At 48.0% G+C, this 11,848-nt stretch overlaps 3 protein-coding genes across 12 annotated transcripts in view; 1 reads left to right on the top strand and 2 right to left on the bottom strand.

The window, feature by feature from the left end:
- dclre1c (DNA cross-link repair 1C, PSO2 homolog (S. cerevisiae)) overlaps positions 1 to 2,341 on the bottom strand; it is a 5,836-nt gene extending 3,495 nt beyond the window's left edge. Inside the window, exons 1-4 of one of the 3 annotated variants that reach the window (XM_061668327.1) lie at positions 1,549 to 2,341; positions 1,401 to 1,452; positions 735 to 819; positions 69 to 128 (exon numbers count right to left, since the gene is read on the bottom strand). In XM_061668327.1, the coding sequence (XP_061524311.1) occupies positions 69 to 128; positions 735 to 819; positions 1,401 to 1,452; positions 1,549 to 1,877 (526 nt within the window). In that variant the 5' untranslated portion in view covers positions 1,878 to 2,341. The remainder of the gene's footprint in view (positions 1 to 68; positions 129 to 734; positions 820 to 1,400; positions 1,453 to 1,548) is intronic. The other 2 variants (XM_061668329.1, XM_061668328.1) reach the window with 2 other exon arrangements.
- On the top strand, positions 1,118 to 11,028 carry LOC133397442 (protein SCO2 homolog, mitochondrial). Of its 5 annotated transcripts, XR_009767615.1 has the most exons (8): positions 1,118 to 1,428; positions 2,296 to 2,449; positions 3,570 to 4,509; positions 5,145 to 5,704; positions 6,277 to 6,547; positions 7,705 to 9,109; positions 9,825 to 10,760; positions 10,879 to 11,028. XR_009767615.1 is itself a non-coding variant. In XM_061668337.1 (6 exons), exons 4-5 carry the CDS (start codon positions 5,153 to 5,155, stop codon positions 6,514 to 6,516), a joined length of 792 nt encoding a protein of 263 aa, XP_061524321.1. In that variant the 5' UTR covers positions 1,118 to 1,428; positions 2,296 to 2,449; positions 3,570 to 4,509; positions 5,145 to 5,152; the 3' UTR covers positions 6,517 to 6,533; positions 7,705 to 7,792. The 5 variants fall into 5 exon arrangements, 4 of the variants coding, with proteins under 4 accessions (XP_061524321.1, XP_061524322.1, XP_061524320.1 ...); XM_061668337.1 differs by lacking the exons at positions 9,825 to 10,760; positions 10,879 to 11,028 and having other exon boundaries at positions 6,277 to 6,533; positions 7,705 to 7,792; XM_061668338.1 differs by lacking the exons at positions 9,825 to 10,760; positions 10,879 to 11,028 and having other exon boundaries at positions 2,353 to 2,449; positions 7,705 to 7,791.
- On the bottom strand, positions 5,915 to 11,848 carry ncaph2 (non-SMC condensin II complex, subunit H2). 4 transcript variants are annotated; one of them, XM_061668332.1, is made up of 20 exons: positions 11,743 to 11,848; positions 11,425 to 11,567; positions 10,888 to 11,028; positions 10,707 to 10,808; positions 10,279 to 10,340; positions 10,138 to 10,210; positions 10,007 to 10,063; positions 9,788 to 9,867; positions 9,572 to 9,693; positions 9,367 to 9,491; positions 9,235 to 9,303; positions 9,098 to 9,164; positions 8,928 to 9,032; positions 8,797 to 8,841; positions 8,537 to 8,722; positions 8,420 to 8,476; positions 8,295 to 8,338; positions 8,131 to 8,232; positions 7,918 to 8,067; positions 5,915 to 7,834 (listed from the first exon to the last, which is right to left on the bottom strand). In XM_061668332.1, the coding sequence occupies exons 2-20, from the start codon at positions 11,512 to 11,514 to the stop codon at positions 7,688 to 7,690; spliced, it is 1,824 nt and encodes a 607-aa protein (XP_061524316.1). In that variant the 5' UTR covers positions 11,515 to 11,567; positions 11,743 to 11,848; the 3' UTR covers positions 5,915 to 7,687. The 4 variants fall into 4 exon arrangements, with proteins under 4 accessions (XP_061524316.1, XP_061524314.1, XP_061524315.1 ...); XM_061668330.1 differs by having other exon boundaries at positions 8,420 to 8,722; XM_061668331.1 differs by having other exon boundaries at positions 8,420 to 8,722; positions 9,098 to 9,161.

The following is an 11,848-nucleotide window of genomic DNA, read 5'->3' as shown; positions in this document are numbered from 1 at the left end:
GCGTTCTCATCATATTTGGATGTGAATTTTTTTCCCTCCGGGTCTGGAAGAACGTCAGCCGTGCGCACCTCTCCCGACGTTTCGTCCACCAGCGAAATCTGCGTGGGGCTCTCCAGCTCCAAGGGAACCTGAAGCAGGACACGCCACAACACTTGAGAAAACAGCCCTCGCCGTATTGCTGTCACGTTTCGATCGCGCTCATTTTTGAACTGTACACATCTCCTTTGATATTGTGTGGGCTTTTTTTTTTTTTTTTTTGCTATATTTTGCCGAGCCATCGCAATTTCATCATGACTCTAATTTTGGCTTCTCACGGTCATAAAAACATCCATCATCGAAGAAAAGCCATTCGTGTGCCGGACGGCACGGTGTGTGCATGCAAGTTCCCGGGTTGTAAAAGCACCCTGAACGCACCTGCGTTGCTTGCAGTGTTATCGTCATCCCGGTTGGGCTTGACTGGAAAACTCAAAAAGAATTACTCTCATTGTCGATTTCAATCCAACACGTTGAAAAGTTAATCATCTGTAAGACATTTATCTTGAAGGGTGCTATTGGAAGGTGAGTTGTCTTAAGTGTTTTAGGATCGTATTTTGTGGTGTATTTACATTTTAAACTATTAACCTCGGCAAATATTTGTTTTTGGGTTGTTGTTTTTTTTTGGGGGGGGGGGGGGGGGATTACAAGGGTTTCGTGTAGTATATATATGTATTTAAAAAAGAGAAAACCAGTCTCACAATGAATTTCTCCCAGAAGAGATGCCTGCGGCTGCTCAGCAAAAGTTCTTTGGTCACCGGTGAGCAGTACAGTTTGACTCGACGGCTGGAAAGAAACTTCAGTCAACCAGAGCGCAACGCAGCTTCGCCTTTGCCACATTTGATTGTTCGAAAATGGACTGCGTTGTGTTTTGACTCCAATTCCAAAAGGGAAGCGCTGTGAATTGGTGGATTGTTCTCTTTGTACTCATGAAGCTATGTTCCTTTCTTCAACAATTAAGTTCCATTTCCAACAAAACATCCAAGGCCAGAGCTACCCTCTTCTAAACGTATATCAAAACCTTCTGACGTGTATAAAAGGAGTTAGCGCAAATAAAGGAGGTGTGTCATTCAGTGAACCTGCACTCTGGCGGGCAGTTGATTGAATGCACCCTGAGACTCGGCACTTTGGTGCCTTGTTTTTTTCCCTTCTCTTTGGACAAAGAAAACGAACACGCAAGGACGATTGAAGGTTCCATGATCTATTGAACATTGACATTATATTACGTCCTTAACGGAATACATCCGCAAATCCTTCACACGGCTTCACTTTTGCCACATTTTGTGCTTCCAACGATGTGGCTGTCGCTCCGTTCGAATTCCCTTCAGCAGCATCTACCCAGCAAAGATAAACGACACTGGGATCACCTGGACTGCAGTCTTCTCTTCATCTTGGGTGATTTCATCCCCCTCATGTGATCTGACGGCAAACATTGTGGACAAATACGATTCATTTCAATGTCAGATGCGCTTTACGAAGTGGCCCAGCAGGCTAACAGCTAGCCGCCTAGCTCACCTTTGTGACAGTGCGACAGGAAGTAGGCGCGCGCGTGCAAGTTCTCGTGGTCGAAGCGATCGAGAGAAATGTGCGGATATTCCTTCATTCGACCCGCAAAGGAGCTCATGTTTCAAAAAAAACAAAAACAAAAAGTCAAATAAGTAACTTGATGTTGATGTTGACACGGGTTGTCTGTCCCGCCGAGCGAGATCGTTCTTCTTCGACGACTTTGTGTCCTTGAACGGCGTCACTACTGCCCTCCTGCGGCCTGAATGCGGCTGTGCGTGTTGAGAATCGCTCATCACGAAATGGAGAGGTTTCGATAGTGGACTATAAAGTTCCGACATCCGTCAAATGAAACACGATGACGCGAAAGGAAAAACGACTTTTCAGTTATGTCATCCTTAGAGGACAAACTAGCATAGACGAAGATGCGGTGAACGCCACTTGTAGGTTGGTGTCGTCGCCATATTGGATGAGGCAAAGTGGAACGATCGAAGATAAGACGTCGCTTTACGTGCCATTGTACACACGATTTATTTGCGTCACTATGTATCAACAGTCCCAGTGCCTCGTGTTGTTAGCCGTAAACATTTATCACGATCATGTTTTGGCGACCCAAATACACGAATTCAGGGAACCTGTGTTTTAATATCAACTCTCGAGGTTAAATGCGTGTTTGTTTTCGTGAAAGAGCTACAATTATAACGGCGTGTTAAAAGCCCACCAATTTATTCCTGACAGAGGAGTCTATACATTTTTCAGATCTCTGGGCCAGCAGAGACAGCGCAGAATGAACAAAGCTATGTGTTCCTGCCCCAGATTGAAAGAGGAAGTATGGAATTGTCGTCTGATTGGTCCATGGTCCACTGACGTCATCGTCGCTGTGCAGAATGATGGCCGTCACATGCACCTGCTGGTAGCTTACCTGCATCTCACCCCCACACCCTGATCTGATTTACACGTTTTAATCATTTACCTCCCTGCAAAAAAACACCCAGACTAGTTACACAATAAAACCGTATAACACATGAGAATAAAAGAGAGACATCTTGATGCGCTTTGTAAGTTATTGCTCTACGACGTCCAGTCGCTTATTTTCAATTGCGAAATGAGCTGCCATCCTCTAAGAGCTGCCTCCGCATTTCAAGTCTGTGATAAATGCTCATGTCGTCATCTTTACGGGACGCTTTCTCGAGTTCCACATTTGTGCGAGAAATTATCCACTCTAAGATCGTAAATTAATGGTTGTAAAAACAAGAGTCTGAAAGCTGACAATGTCCCTGATAAAAGGTTAATAATCCAATGCAAAACGTGTTACGTACATTTGTTTTTATGTTAAAGTACAGTGTACGTTTCGTTTATACCACAAGAGGGCAGTAGTGGCAGGTGAGTTTTCAAGAGGCGAACAGAAATAAGGGAAAAACTTGAAAAATCATGAATAATATTTATCCATCTAAAGAGTTACTAAATTCAGGCAATATTATCGAAGGTAATACTTGCTCATCTTCTGTCATTTGTACTCGTTCTGCAAAACAAGAATGATGAATTTGGCATCATCTCATTTTGTGTAAGGTAAGATTTTGCACACAAAAAGAAAGTAAGGCTTCAAAAATCTTCCCTCAATGTAAATAGTTTTTAAACGAATTCGGCATTTATATTAAATCATTCAAATCAGAATCACAATCAGAATCAGACGCATCTTTATTTGCCAAGTATGTCCAAAACACACAAGGAATTTGTCTCCGGTAGTTGGAGCCGCTCCAGTCCAACAGACAGTCAATTTACAGAACACTTTGGGGACATCAAGACATTGACAAAAAACAATTGTGCAAATGGATTAAAAGATCAAAGGAGCAGATTATTTTCTGCGTGTGATGATCTGACACAAGTGGGCACAGTTGTTTAAGGAAAGTTGTTGAAGGACATTTTGTTCTTCGATCATATGGTGGCTTTTTTTGTTGGATTGGCTTTGGACATGCTTTTGGACAATGTCATTCTGACTTTCTCAATGTTTTTTGTTCGTATTATTTTTTTAGGGGAGCTGAAGTATACAAAACCATTTTGTCATGCAATTTACAGAAAAATGGTTCCAAACGAATCGGGAGAAGCTTCGTCATGCAGCAAGACAATGACCCAAAATTGCCAGCACAACAAAGGACATTCGTCAGGGGGGAACAGTGGAAGTCACCCTCTCCCTCAGTTCTGGGGACCGGGGTTCAAAATTTGCTTTCTTTGTGGAAAAAGAGAGGAAAAAATCAAGACACCGGAGGGCTGAGTCTCAGCCTGCATTCACTCAACTGAACACCAGAGTGCAAGTCCACTCGACGAGACACCTCGTTTATTGAGCCTGAATCAGGACGTTTCGATATGACTGTTTGGCAGAAGGTATCTCTGCTTATCACAAAATGGGGGAGTCATATTAAAACCACCATTCCTCAGTCATCTAAACTCCTACATAATTTCATGGCTAACAAAACTTCATCATGTATCACCCTAGTGTTTTGGAAACGGAACTTAATTGTTAGATAGTGGAACATAGCTTCATGAGGATGAAATAAAACAATCCAACACATCTCATTACACTGTGTTTGTGGCTACTCCCCCCCCCGGCAGTTGTGTTAACATTTCATGGAAAGTAGTTGTTGCCATGTTTGTTTCGTGAACGCGTTAAATAAAGCACATACTATTTAAGGGGGTGGGGGCATTTGCCGTACTCAGTATTTTGAGTCGTTCTGAGTTATTTCCTGGAATACAGACGAAAAAGCGCTCCAGTCCGGTTGGTGGCGGTAATGCGCATGTGCAGTGGTTGTCAAACACGATTTAACACGAAGAAGAAGACGACGAAGACGAAGAAGAAACGCCAGCAGCAGCTCTAAGCTAGCATCGTGCGAAATGTCAGCTGACAGTCAATGAGTCTTCTTTTTGTTGTTTTTTTATGCACCTGGATGCTTGTGTAAGATTCTCCTGGAAGTGACAGTAAGTCAGTTTGAACTTGCTTCACGTCGTGCACGTCAAGGCCTCCCACCAAGTAGTGGAGGGAACACGAATAAGAGACAATTGAATTGCACTGCGAGAATGAGGTCATGTTCGATCACGAAATCGTTTTTCCATTCCTTCGTCGGTGTCTCCCCCCAAAACGGCGTTATTCTTGCAGTCTACTCAATTTTGGATTGTATAAATTTGTTGTTAGTGCTGAAGTACAATTTGAAATGAGGTAATATTTTGAAATTCGAACTTTATATGTTAAAAGATGATTTCTAAAGGGCTTGTTTACCTTATTTCCAGATTTGCAATGTTGATAGTTCATATTTTTTGAGAGTACAAACTGTATTGAGAACTTGGTCAGGCAATCCCCACACAGTTTTAGTTTTTTACAGAATAATTATTTTTTTTTTTTTGATTCACCTAATTAATTCTTCTAAGACTGGACTAATGTCTGTATATTGCTTTACTGTATAAATAAAATATAGCGAGCTAATCCAACGGTATTGTCTGGAATTTATAGAATTTTTTTGACTCCGAATGATGACTCGCCCTTCATTTATTCCAATATCATGTAAAATGATTTAAAAAAGTCTCATGTTTTTGATTGACGTGCACGCGTGTGTCAGCGCTCAGGATGTTGGCACTCAGGTGCATTTCGGGAGATCTGCGTGGACATCTGCGGCCGCCGAGGACGTCGCGGGAGGTTCCGCGTGAACTTTTGGCCCGACCTCCTCCGCCGACTCCCGCCCGCCTCTTGTCCCGGGGCGAGCCATCGCCGGCCAAGTTGAAGCTGAGGACGCGCGTGGCCGTGACACTGCTGCTGGGCGGCGGGCTGCTGGCGTCGTGGGCGCGGCTCGGCGCCGAGAAGCGGCAGAAGGAGCGGCGGGTGCGCGCCGAGCAGCTGCGCCGGGCGGCGTTGGGTCGGGGCGACTTCAGCCTGGTGGACCACCACGGGCGCCGCCGCAGCAAGCGAGACTTCCTGGGCCGCTGGGTCCTCCTCTACTTCGGCTTCACGCGCTGTCCCGACATCTGCCCCGACGAGCTGGACAAGATGAGCGCGGCCGTGACCGACCTGGACCTGGACGCGTCCCTGCCGCCCGTGCAGCCGCTTTTCATCACCGTCGACCCCGAGCGCGACCACGTGGATGCGCTGGCCCTCTACGTCAAAGACTTCCATCCTCGCCTGGTGGGACTCTTTTCAAAGTTGGAAACTTTGCGTGGGAATGAATCAGGAATTTCCTAAATTGATTGGGAACTTAAATATTCATCTTGGGAAAAAACTAAGACCACTACAAAAATATCTCTTTCCCCGATTTAGCCATCTAGTAGGTATTCATTGGATTCGAATGTTGTTTTAATCTGGAAACAAATGAAAACAAAACTACTGAATTCCACATTTGTGCATTTACCAACCTTTATTGAGCCAAACCGCATTTTACATGCAAAAACAAATCTCATAGACAGCCCACCACCAAACAAAAATGGCACAATAAGCGATTACAAGGGTTCATTATGTAACTTCTGCCATCTAGTGCAAGAGCATTCCATTTTTCTGTATGTTAATTTATGTTCTGTTTTGTGTTGCCGGCCAAAATTTTGAGTTTGTAAAAAATATAAAATAATGCCCTCACATAAACGCGTGAACACGAAGGCTATCCCTGAAGTTCCCCGCTAAATTTGAACTTGGAATATTCCCCAAATTGTCCGTCTGAAGTGATCTCTGTAAATGAACTCGACCTTCCCCGTTTGCGAGCGCAGGTGGGCCTGACCGGCACGGCGGAGGAGGTGAAGGAGGCGGGCCGCGACTACCGCGTGTACGCCAGCCGCGGCCCCCCGGATGAGGACGGCGACTACCTGGTGGACCACTCCGTCCTCATCTACCTCGTCAGCCCGCAAGGACTCTTCGTGGACTACTACAACCGCCTCAAGGACAAGGAGCACATCGTGCGCAGCGTGCGCCGGCACATGGGCGAACACGACGAACTGCAGCGCTCGTGATGTCGGTGTGACCAAAGGTGGAACAGCTGCGGTAACTTTCCATCTTGAGTTAAGATGAGGAATTTTGGAAATGGAAACTTTTCATGGGAATTTTATGGAAAGGTACCATATTTCAGAAAAATTATAAATGTGTTCAGAATCGGTTCATTAAGAAGATAATGTGCAATAAGCATCAGGTGTAGGTGTACATATTTTATGGGTGAAATTTGGCTCGGACTCGCCGTGTAAATTCGCTATCGCGTTCGCTGTCCACATTGACAAGAATGACGAGCGAATCACAATTGACGTGTTACTCCTTGTACTATTCCAAAATAAAGACGTCAATTGTCCAACAAATGAAAAATCTAATTTGACTTTGAAAACTATCTGTGGCTCCCTGCAGTTCTTTTTTTGTGCGCGCAGATTTGGTCACAACACCAGAGAAGACAGCTGATGCCCCTTTTTGCAAAATGGTTCTTTTTAGTTGAAAATGGCTGACTTGAAGCAGGATCCCTCGCTGCATCGTGGCCGTGGTCTGTTTTGCGCCGGACACGGTGCCGTAAAATGAGGAAATCCATGTTAGCTACGGACATCTGCTTTCAGCTTTTACTAGGTTATCTTAGCCGCTAGTTAGCATTAGCTGGCTAGTTGTCATCAATCACGATGTGTCGAATTAATCTTGCGTAACTTTCTCCAATTCATCCGCCACCGTCGCAGTCTTCCATGAACATCCGCGCGGCAATAGGACGTCTCGTTCCGCGCAGATTAGAGTCTCGGGGGAGAATACGACTCCGTGAACGGTGGCGCATGTGAAGTCAAAACGGCGGCAGAAGCAAACAAAAGCCTGGCAGCGCTTGTCAAAATGAAATGAGTACTTTTTTTTTTTTTTCCCATTCAGATGTGAAAATGATGATTCGTTTTGTCAAGTGAACCCATTGAATCCGTTCATACCACTAGTATATAAACATATACAAAAGGAGTCAAGGCAATACCTCGTGACATCATAACCACAACCGAACGAACTCGTCAATGTCTTTTCTATTTTGTAGACTTGGCAACCACGCGGCAGAACGGATGAAAGTGTTCACGTAGCAGTTCGTGTTCCACGCCGGTGCAAAATACATTTAGGCAGGACTTCAGGCATTCATTTTAATCATCAACAGCATGAACTTTTAATCAATATCCTTAACTTCTAATCCTCATCATCAGGCGAAGGAAGAGCAGGGAGGTTTTTGAACCTGTCGGCAGCTCGGACCCTGCTGAGGAGCGTCAAGCCCATCGAGTCCACGCTCTCCTCCAGACCCGGCGCGCTGTCGATGGCCACCGTGCCGTCGTTGGCCTGAAACACGCGCACGCGAGAGCCCGTCATGTCGCGGCGCTCCGACGGCACCGTGATGTCACCGTGACGTCCGACTCACTCACCAGCTGCAAAGACGCCAGCAGCAACTTGCAGACTTCAACGTTGTCCTCGCCGCGCACCACGGACGCAAAGTCACGGCGCCGGCCCACGGCGACCAACGCAGACACGATCTTGTCGCCGTACTCGCTGATGTCGAACGGCGGGCGCCGCTCCTGCGATGGCAAACGGCCGTCAGGCGCGACGCGACGCACGGAAGCGCCGGTCCGGGCGGTTACCTCCACGAGAAGCTTTGGGCGGATGCGGTCCTCCCACTCTTGCACGCGGCGAGACAACGCCATCTCCTGCGTATATTCGCGGCACCTCTGCACCATCTCCTCCTACGCACGCACTCACCGATTACACCTTTGGCGGTCACGTGAGCTGTGATGTCATCACCTACCACGTGCAGCTTCACCAGGTCCTCGTAACTCAGATGCTCGGCTTCTGCAAACGAACGTTTAAAATTCGTTATCTATCGATCGATCGATCGATTCGTCCGTCCGTCGATCCATCGTCTTCGCTCACCCGGAGACGTGCCGCCATCTCCCGCCTCGAACGTTTCCTGCTCCCGGTTGCCGTCATCTGCATCCACACACGCGCGCTTAATCCGTGTGTGCATTTGTGTGTATGTGCGCGTATTACCCAGACGGTCACGCTCCCCGAGTCCGTCCGTCCGCTCCCGGGGCCTTTCCTGTTCCTCTGGCTCCAGAAGGCTCCTCACCAAGTCTTCGTCCGAAACCTCTTTGTGAACTCCAAATTGTTTGTTGTTCATTCTCTTCAGGTTTCCCAGCTTGCTTTTGAGGCTACTCCGATAAATGTAGTTGAGGTCTGCGCCCACGCAAAGTCATCATTTCTTCGGACGGCCTGGAGCCTAAGCTAACATGTTAGCACAAGAGACGTACCGACGCAGACGGGTCCTTTTCTGAGCTTGCGTTCAGCAGGATCATCTGCGAGAAGGAGAAGGAGGAGGCGTTGACGTGCGGGGGAGGCAAAAGATGGCAGCGGAAGCTTCCAGAAGGTGCGCGAGTCTGACATGTTTCTTTGAACCAGGTCCTGAAGTCCTCCCGCTGGGGCCGCGCGGCCGCCCGCTTCCTCTTGCCGTTGTCGTCCAGACCGCCGGGAACCTTGTAGGGCTTTCCTGCACCGGCGAGAGGACAAGTCCGGTCGACCGCCGACCAGACCGCGTGACCCCCGCCCTCCTACCTGACTCAAAAGGTTTGTCGTCGTCCTCCGCTGTGGCGTACTGGTCGTGAAGCGCCCACACGTCCTGCTGAAACGGGAAATGGACAATGCGAGTGCCATCGAGTTGGGGAAAGGGCGCGAGAGTTTGGTCACCGTACAGCGGGGGGCGCCCCCTCCTCAGGGACGATCTGCCGCAGTTGTCGACTCTGGCGGCCGTGGCTCGGAGCCTGGACGCGAAAAAATGCTCAAAAAGCACGCACGCACACTTATTAGACTGTGTGCAGGCCAACCTGCTGCCTCTCGATGTGCTCGTCGACTTCCTGGTCCGCTTCCACGGCGCTGTCCGCAGGAAGGAAGCTCTGCTCGTGGCCGCGCGCCGTGATGTCGTAACCGCCAGTCGCGCCGGCAACATGGCCTGACGCACACATGTACGCACGCGCGATGGAGAAACATCGTCGGAGCTTATGTACGTACATATATGCTTGTGTGTGTTACCGGTGTGCCGGAAAGGCGTGCCGGTGATGGAGGGCGGCGTGAGGAGGATGAAGTCCTGATGTCCCGGCAGGAAAATATTCATGCGAAAGTCTTTTTGGCTGCACACCACGTCACCTTTGGCACTGACATGCGCACGCACGCACGCACACACACACACGTTGACACGTGGGAAGCATCTGGCGTGTCGTTCGGCGGCAACAAGACTCGCTGGCCCACCTGATGAGAAGAAACTTGTTCTTGTCTCGACTTTCAGGAGGAATCAGAGAGACTGGAGGGAGGGGGGCCACGTCCACCAGCTGCAACACGACGACGACAACGACAACACAAACTTTGACTGACGGGCGACACAAGCCAACTGGGAGGTGCGCCGTTGGGTGTGCGTCTGTGTCCATTTGTTTCTAGGCGCAAGTGTGTGTGCGTTTGAGAAGGTCTCACCACGTTGGATTCGGGCCTGTCCACCCACTCGGCTGTTTCTATGTCCACTTCGCAAAACTGCAGCAACAACAAAAAGAACAAGTAAGAAGAGTCGAGCAGTCGACGACCACGTGGCACCTCCCGTTTCTAACCGAATCGTCGTCGTCGTCAGGGTGCGCCGCCGCTCTGCCCGCGTTGTCGCCCGGCGCCGCTTGTTTGCTTTGCCTGTCGGGAGGAAGGCGGTGGGAATAAGTCAGAGGAAGTTTCAAAAGTGGACGTGAAGCGTTGCTCACTTCTTGTTGCGGTCTCGTATGTAGTCCAGCGTTTGGTAGACCAGGTTGTGCAGCATCTCCACCTGCAGACACATCACCGTCATCCTCATCATCACCGTTGAAAATTGTTGTGCGAACTGAATGAGTTACGTTCACCTCAACACAACCACAGACGCTTTGTAATTATTTGGATTTGATTACATTCACTTTTCCACTGGGAACAATGTACATGTTGAGATTAAAAGTTACAACATATTCAAGTTAAGGAAATGTTCGCTGGGGGTTTGGTTTGAGCTGTCATTTGTGTGGTGCGATATATACTTTTTCTCTCCCTTTACTGGTCGTTTGTACTTTCTCTTGAGGTCATCAACCTCATTCGAGAAAACAAAAGGTCGAAGTTGACAATGGAGCCCGGTGGCGTGCAGGCGGATCGTCATGTTCCATTTTACCTTCTTGCTGTATATGCAAGCAGAACCTTGGATGAGCAACGCCGCCTCGGCAAAGTTCAGTTTGGTTTTGCCTTCGTCGAACGTCAGGCACAGCTCGTCCAGCTACAACACAGGCCGCACGTTTGTAACGACATCATCCTTGTTTGTTATTGTTATTTGTTTTTGTGTCAAGCGATCGCACCTCCTCCAGGTAGTCGTTGAGCTCGGCCGCCAAGTCGATGTCCCAGTTCTTGGAGAGCTCCCGGATGGGCTGCTGCAAGTGAGCGAATCGGCTCGCTGTGGACTCCATGGCCGCAGTACACAGCGGGACCGCCAGGTGACGCTACACACACATTCGCCCAGGCGGGCGAATTAGTCATCAATCCGGTACATGTCCAACCTACTCGGCGCTATCGTACAATGCAAACTCAAATTGGCAGACATTTCGAGCTTCTTCCCTCTTTCCATTCATCTCGTCAACAGACTTAGAAATACATTGTGACATGTTGCCAATTGTACACAAATCCATTGGGACTTTAGAACATTACATGGTGACTGTCCTCTTTGTAGTAGCTTTGTAACTTGCTGATTACTACTGGTCACTGGCGTGCTTGAGGACTATTATTTTATATCAGACTATGTCACGACTAGTCACTTGACATTATTGGTTCCCTTTCATTGCCCAATGACTTTCCCTACTTGTTTTGTATGTCCTTAATGTCTATTTTGTCATAGTAACCGTCAACGTTGGCGAACACAGGATGTCAGCGATCCCGTTTTCCCGGTTGGTCACGTGACGTTCGGCAAGCAGCGGATTGCAACTCCGCATCCGGAGCCGGGATTCGAAACCAAAACCTCAGACGTGCTCGGCAGACGTGCAGCCTGCATGTAGAATACGGAAACTAGTCCGATTAAAAAAAACTATGAAGGCAAATCTAAACTGACTTCATTTAGTTGAAACAACAGGGGGGAAAAAGACATATAAACCAGCACCGACGCAAAATGCCATATGAACTCTACCAAATAAATATAATCAACATAAAGAACAACAACTTACTCGATTGAGCAAAACAAGAAAAATGACGGCAAAGCGGCAAAACTCCCGGGCGATTCTTCTTCTATTCCTATGTACGGTATGCTACTTCCGCTCCGCGTCTGAAGCA

The sequence above is a fragment of the Phycodurus eques genome, chromosome 22, assembly GCF_024500275.1.
Source record: "Phycodurus eques isolate BA_2022a chromosome 22, UOR_Pequ_1.1, whole genome shotgun sequence".
In the NCBI taxonomy this organism is placed as follows: domain Eukaryota; kingdom Metazoa; phylum Chordata; class Actinopteri; order Syngnathiformes; family Syngnathidae; genus Phycodurus; species Phycodurus eques.
Note: the sequence above shows the minus strand (reverse complement) of the source record. Positions and strands in the feature narration are given on the sequence as shown.

What these genes read in the sequence shown, in the direction of transcription:
- LOC133397442 (XM_061668337.1), top strand. Translation starts at nt 5,153, where the DNA reads ATGTTGGCACTCAGGTGCATTTCGGGAGATCTGCGTGGACATCTGCGG. An exon ending in AAGACTTCCATCCTCGCCTG is followed by an intron (nt 5,705 to 6,276) that starts GTGGGACTCTTT and finishes TTGCGAGCGCAG; the next exon opens with GTGGGCCTGACCGGCACGGC.
- ncaph2 (XM_061668330.1), bottom strand. Translation starts at nt 11,514, where the DNA reads ATGCGGAGTTGCAATCCGCTGCTTGCCGAACGTCACGTGACCAACCGG. An exon ending in AGCACATCGAGAGGCAGCAG is followed by an intron (nt 9,304 to 9,366) that starts GTTGGCCTGCAC and finishes TTTCGCGTCCAG; the next exon opens with GCTCCGAGCCACGGCCGCCA. An exon ending in ACCTGGTGAAGCTGCACGTG is followed by an intron (nt 8,233 to 8,294) that starts GTAGGTGATGAC and finishes GTGCGTGCGTAG; the next exon opens with GAGGAGATGGTGCAGAGGTG.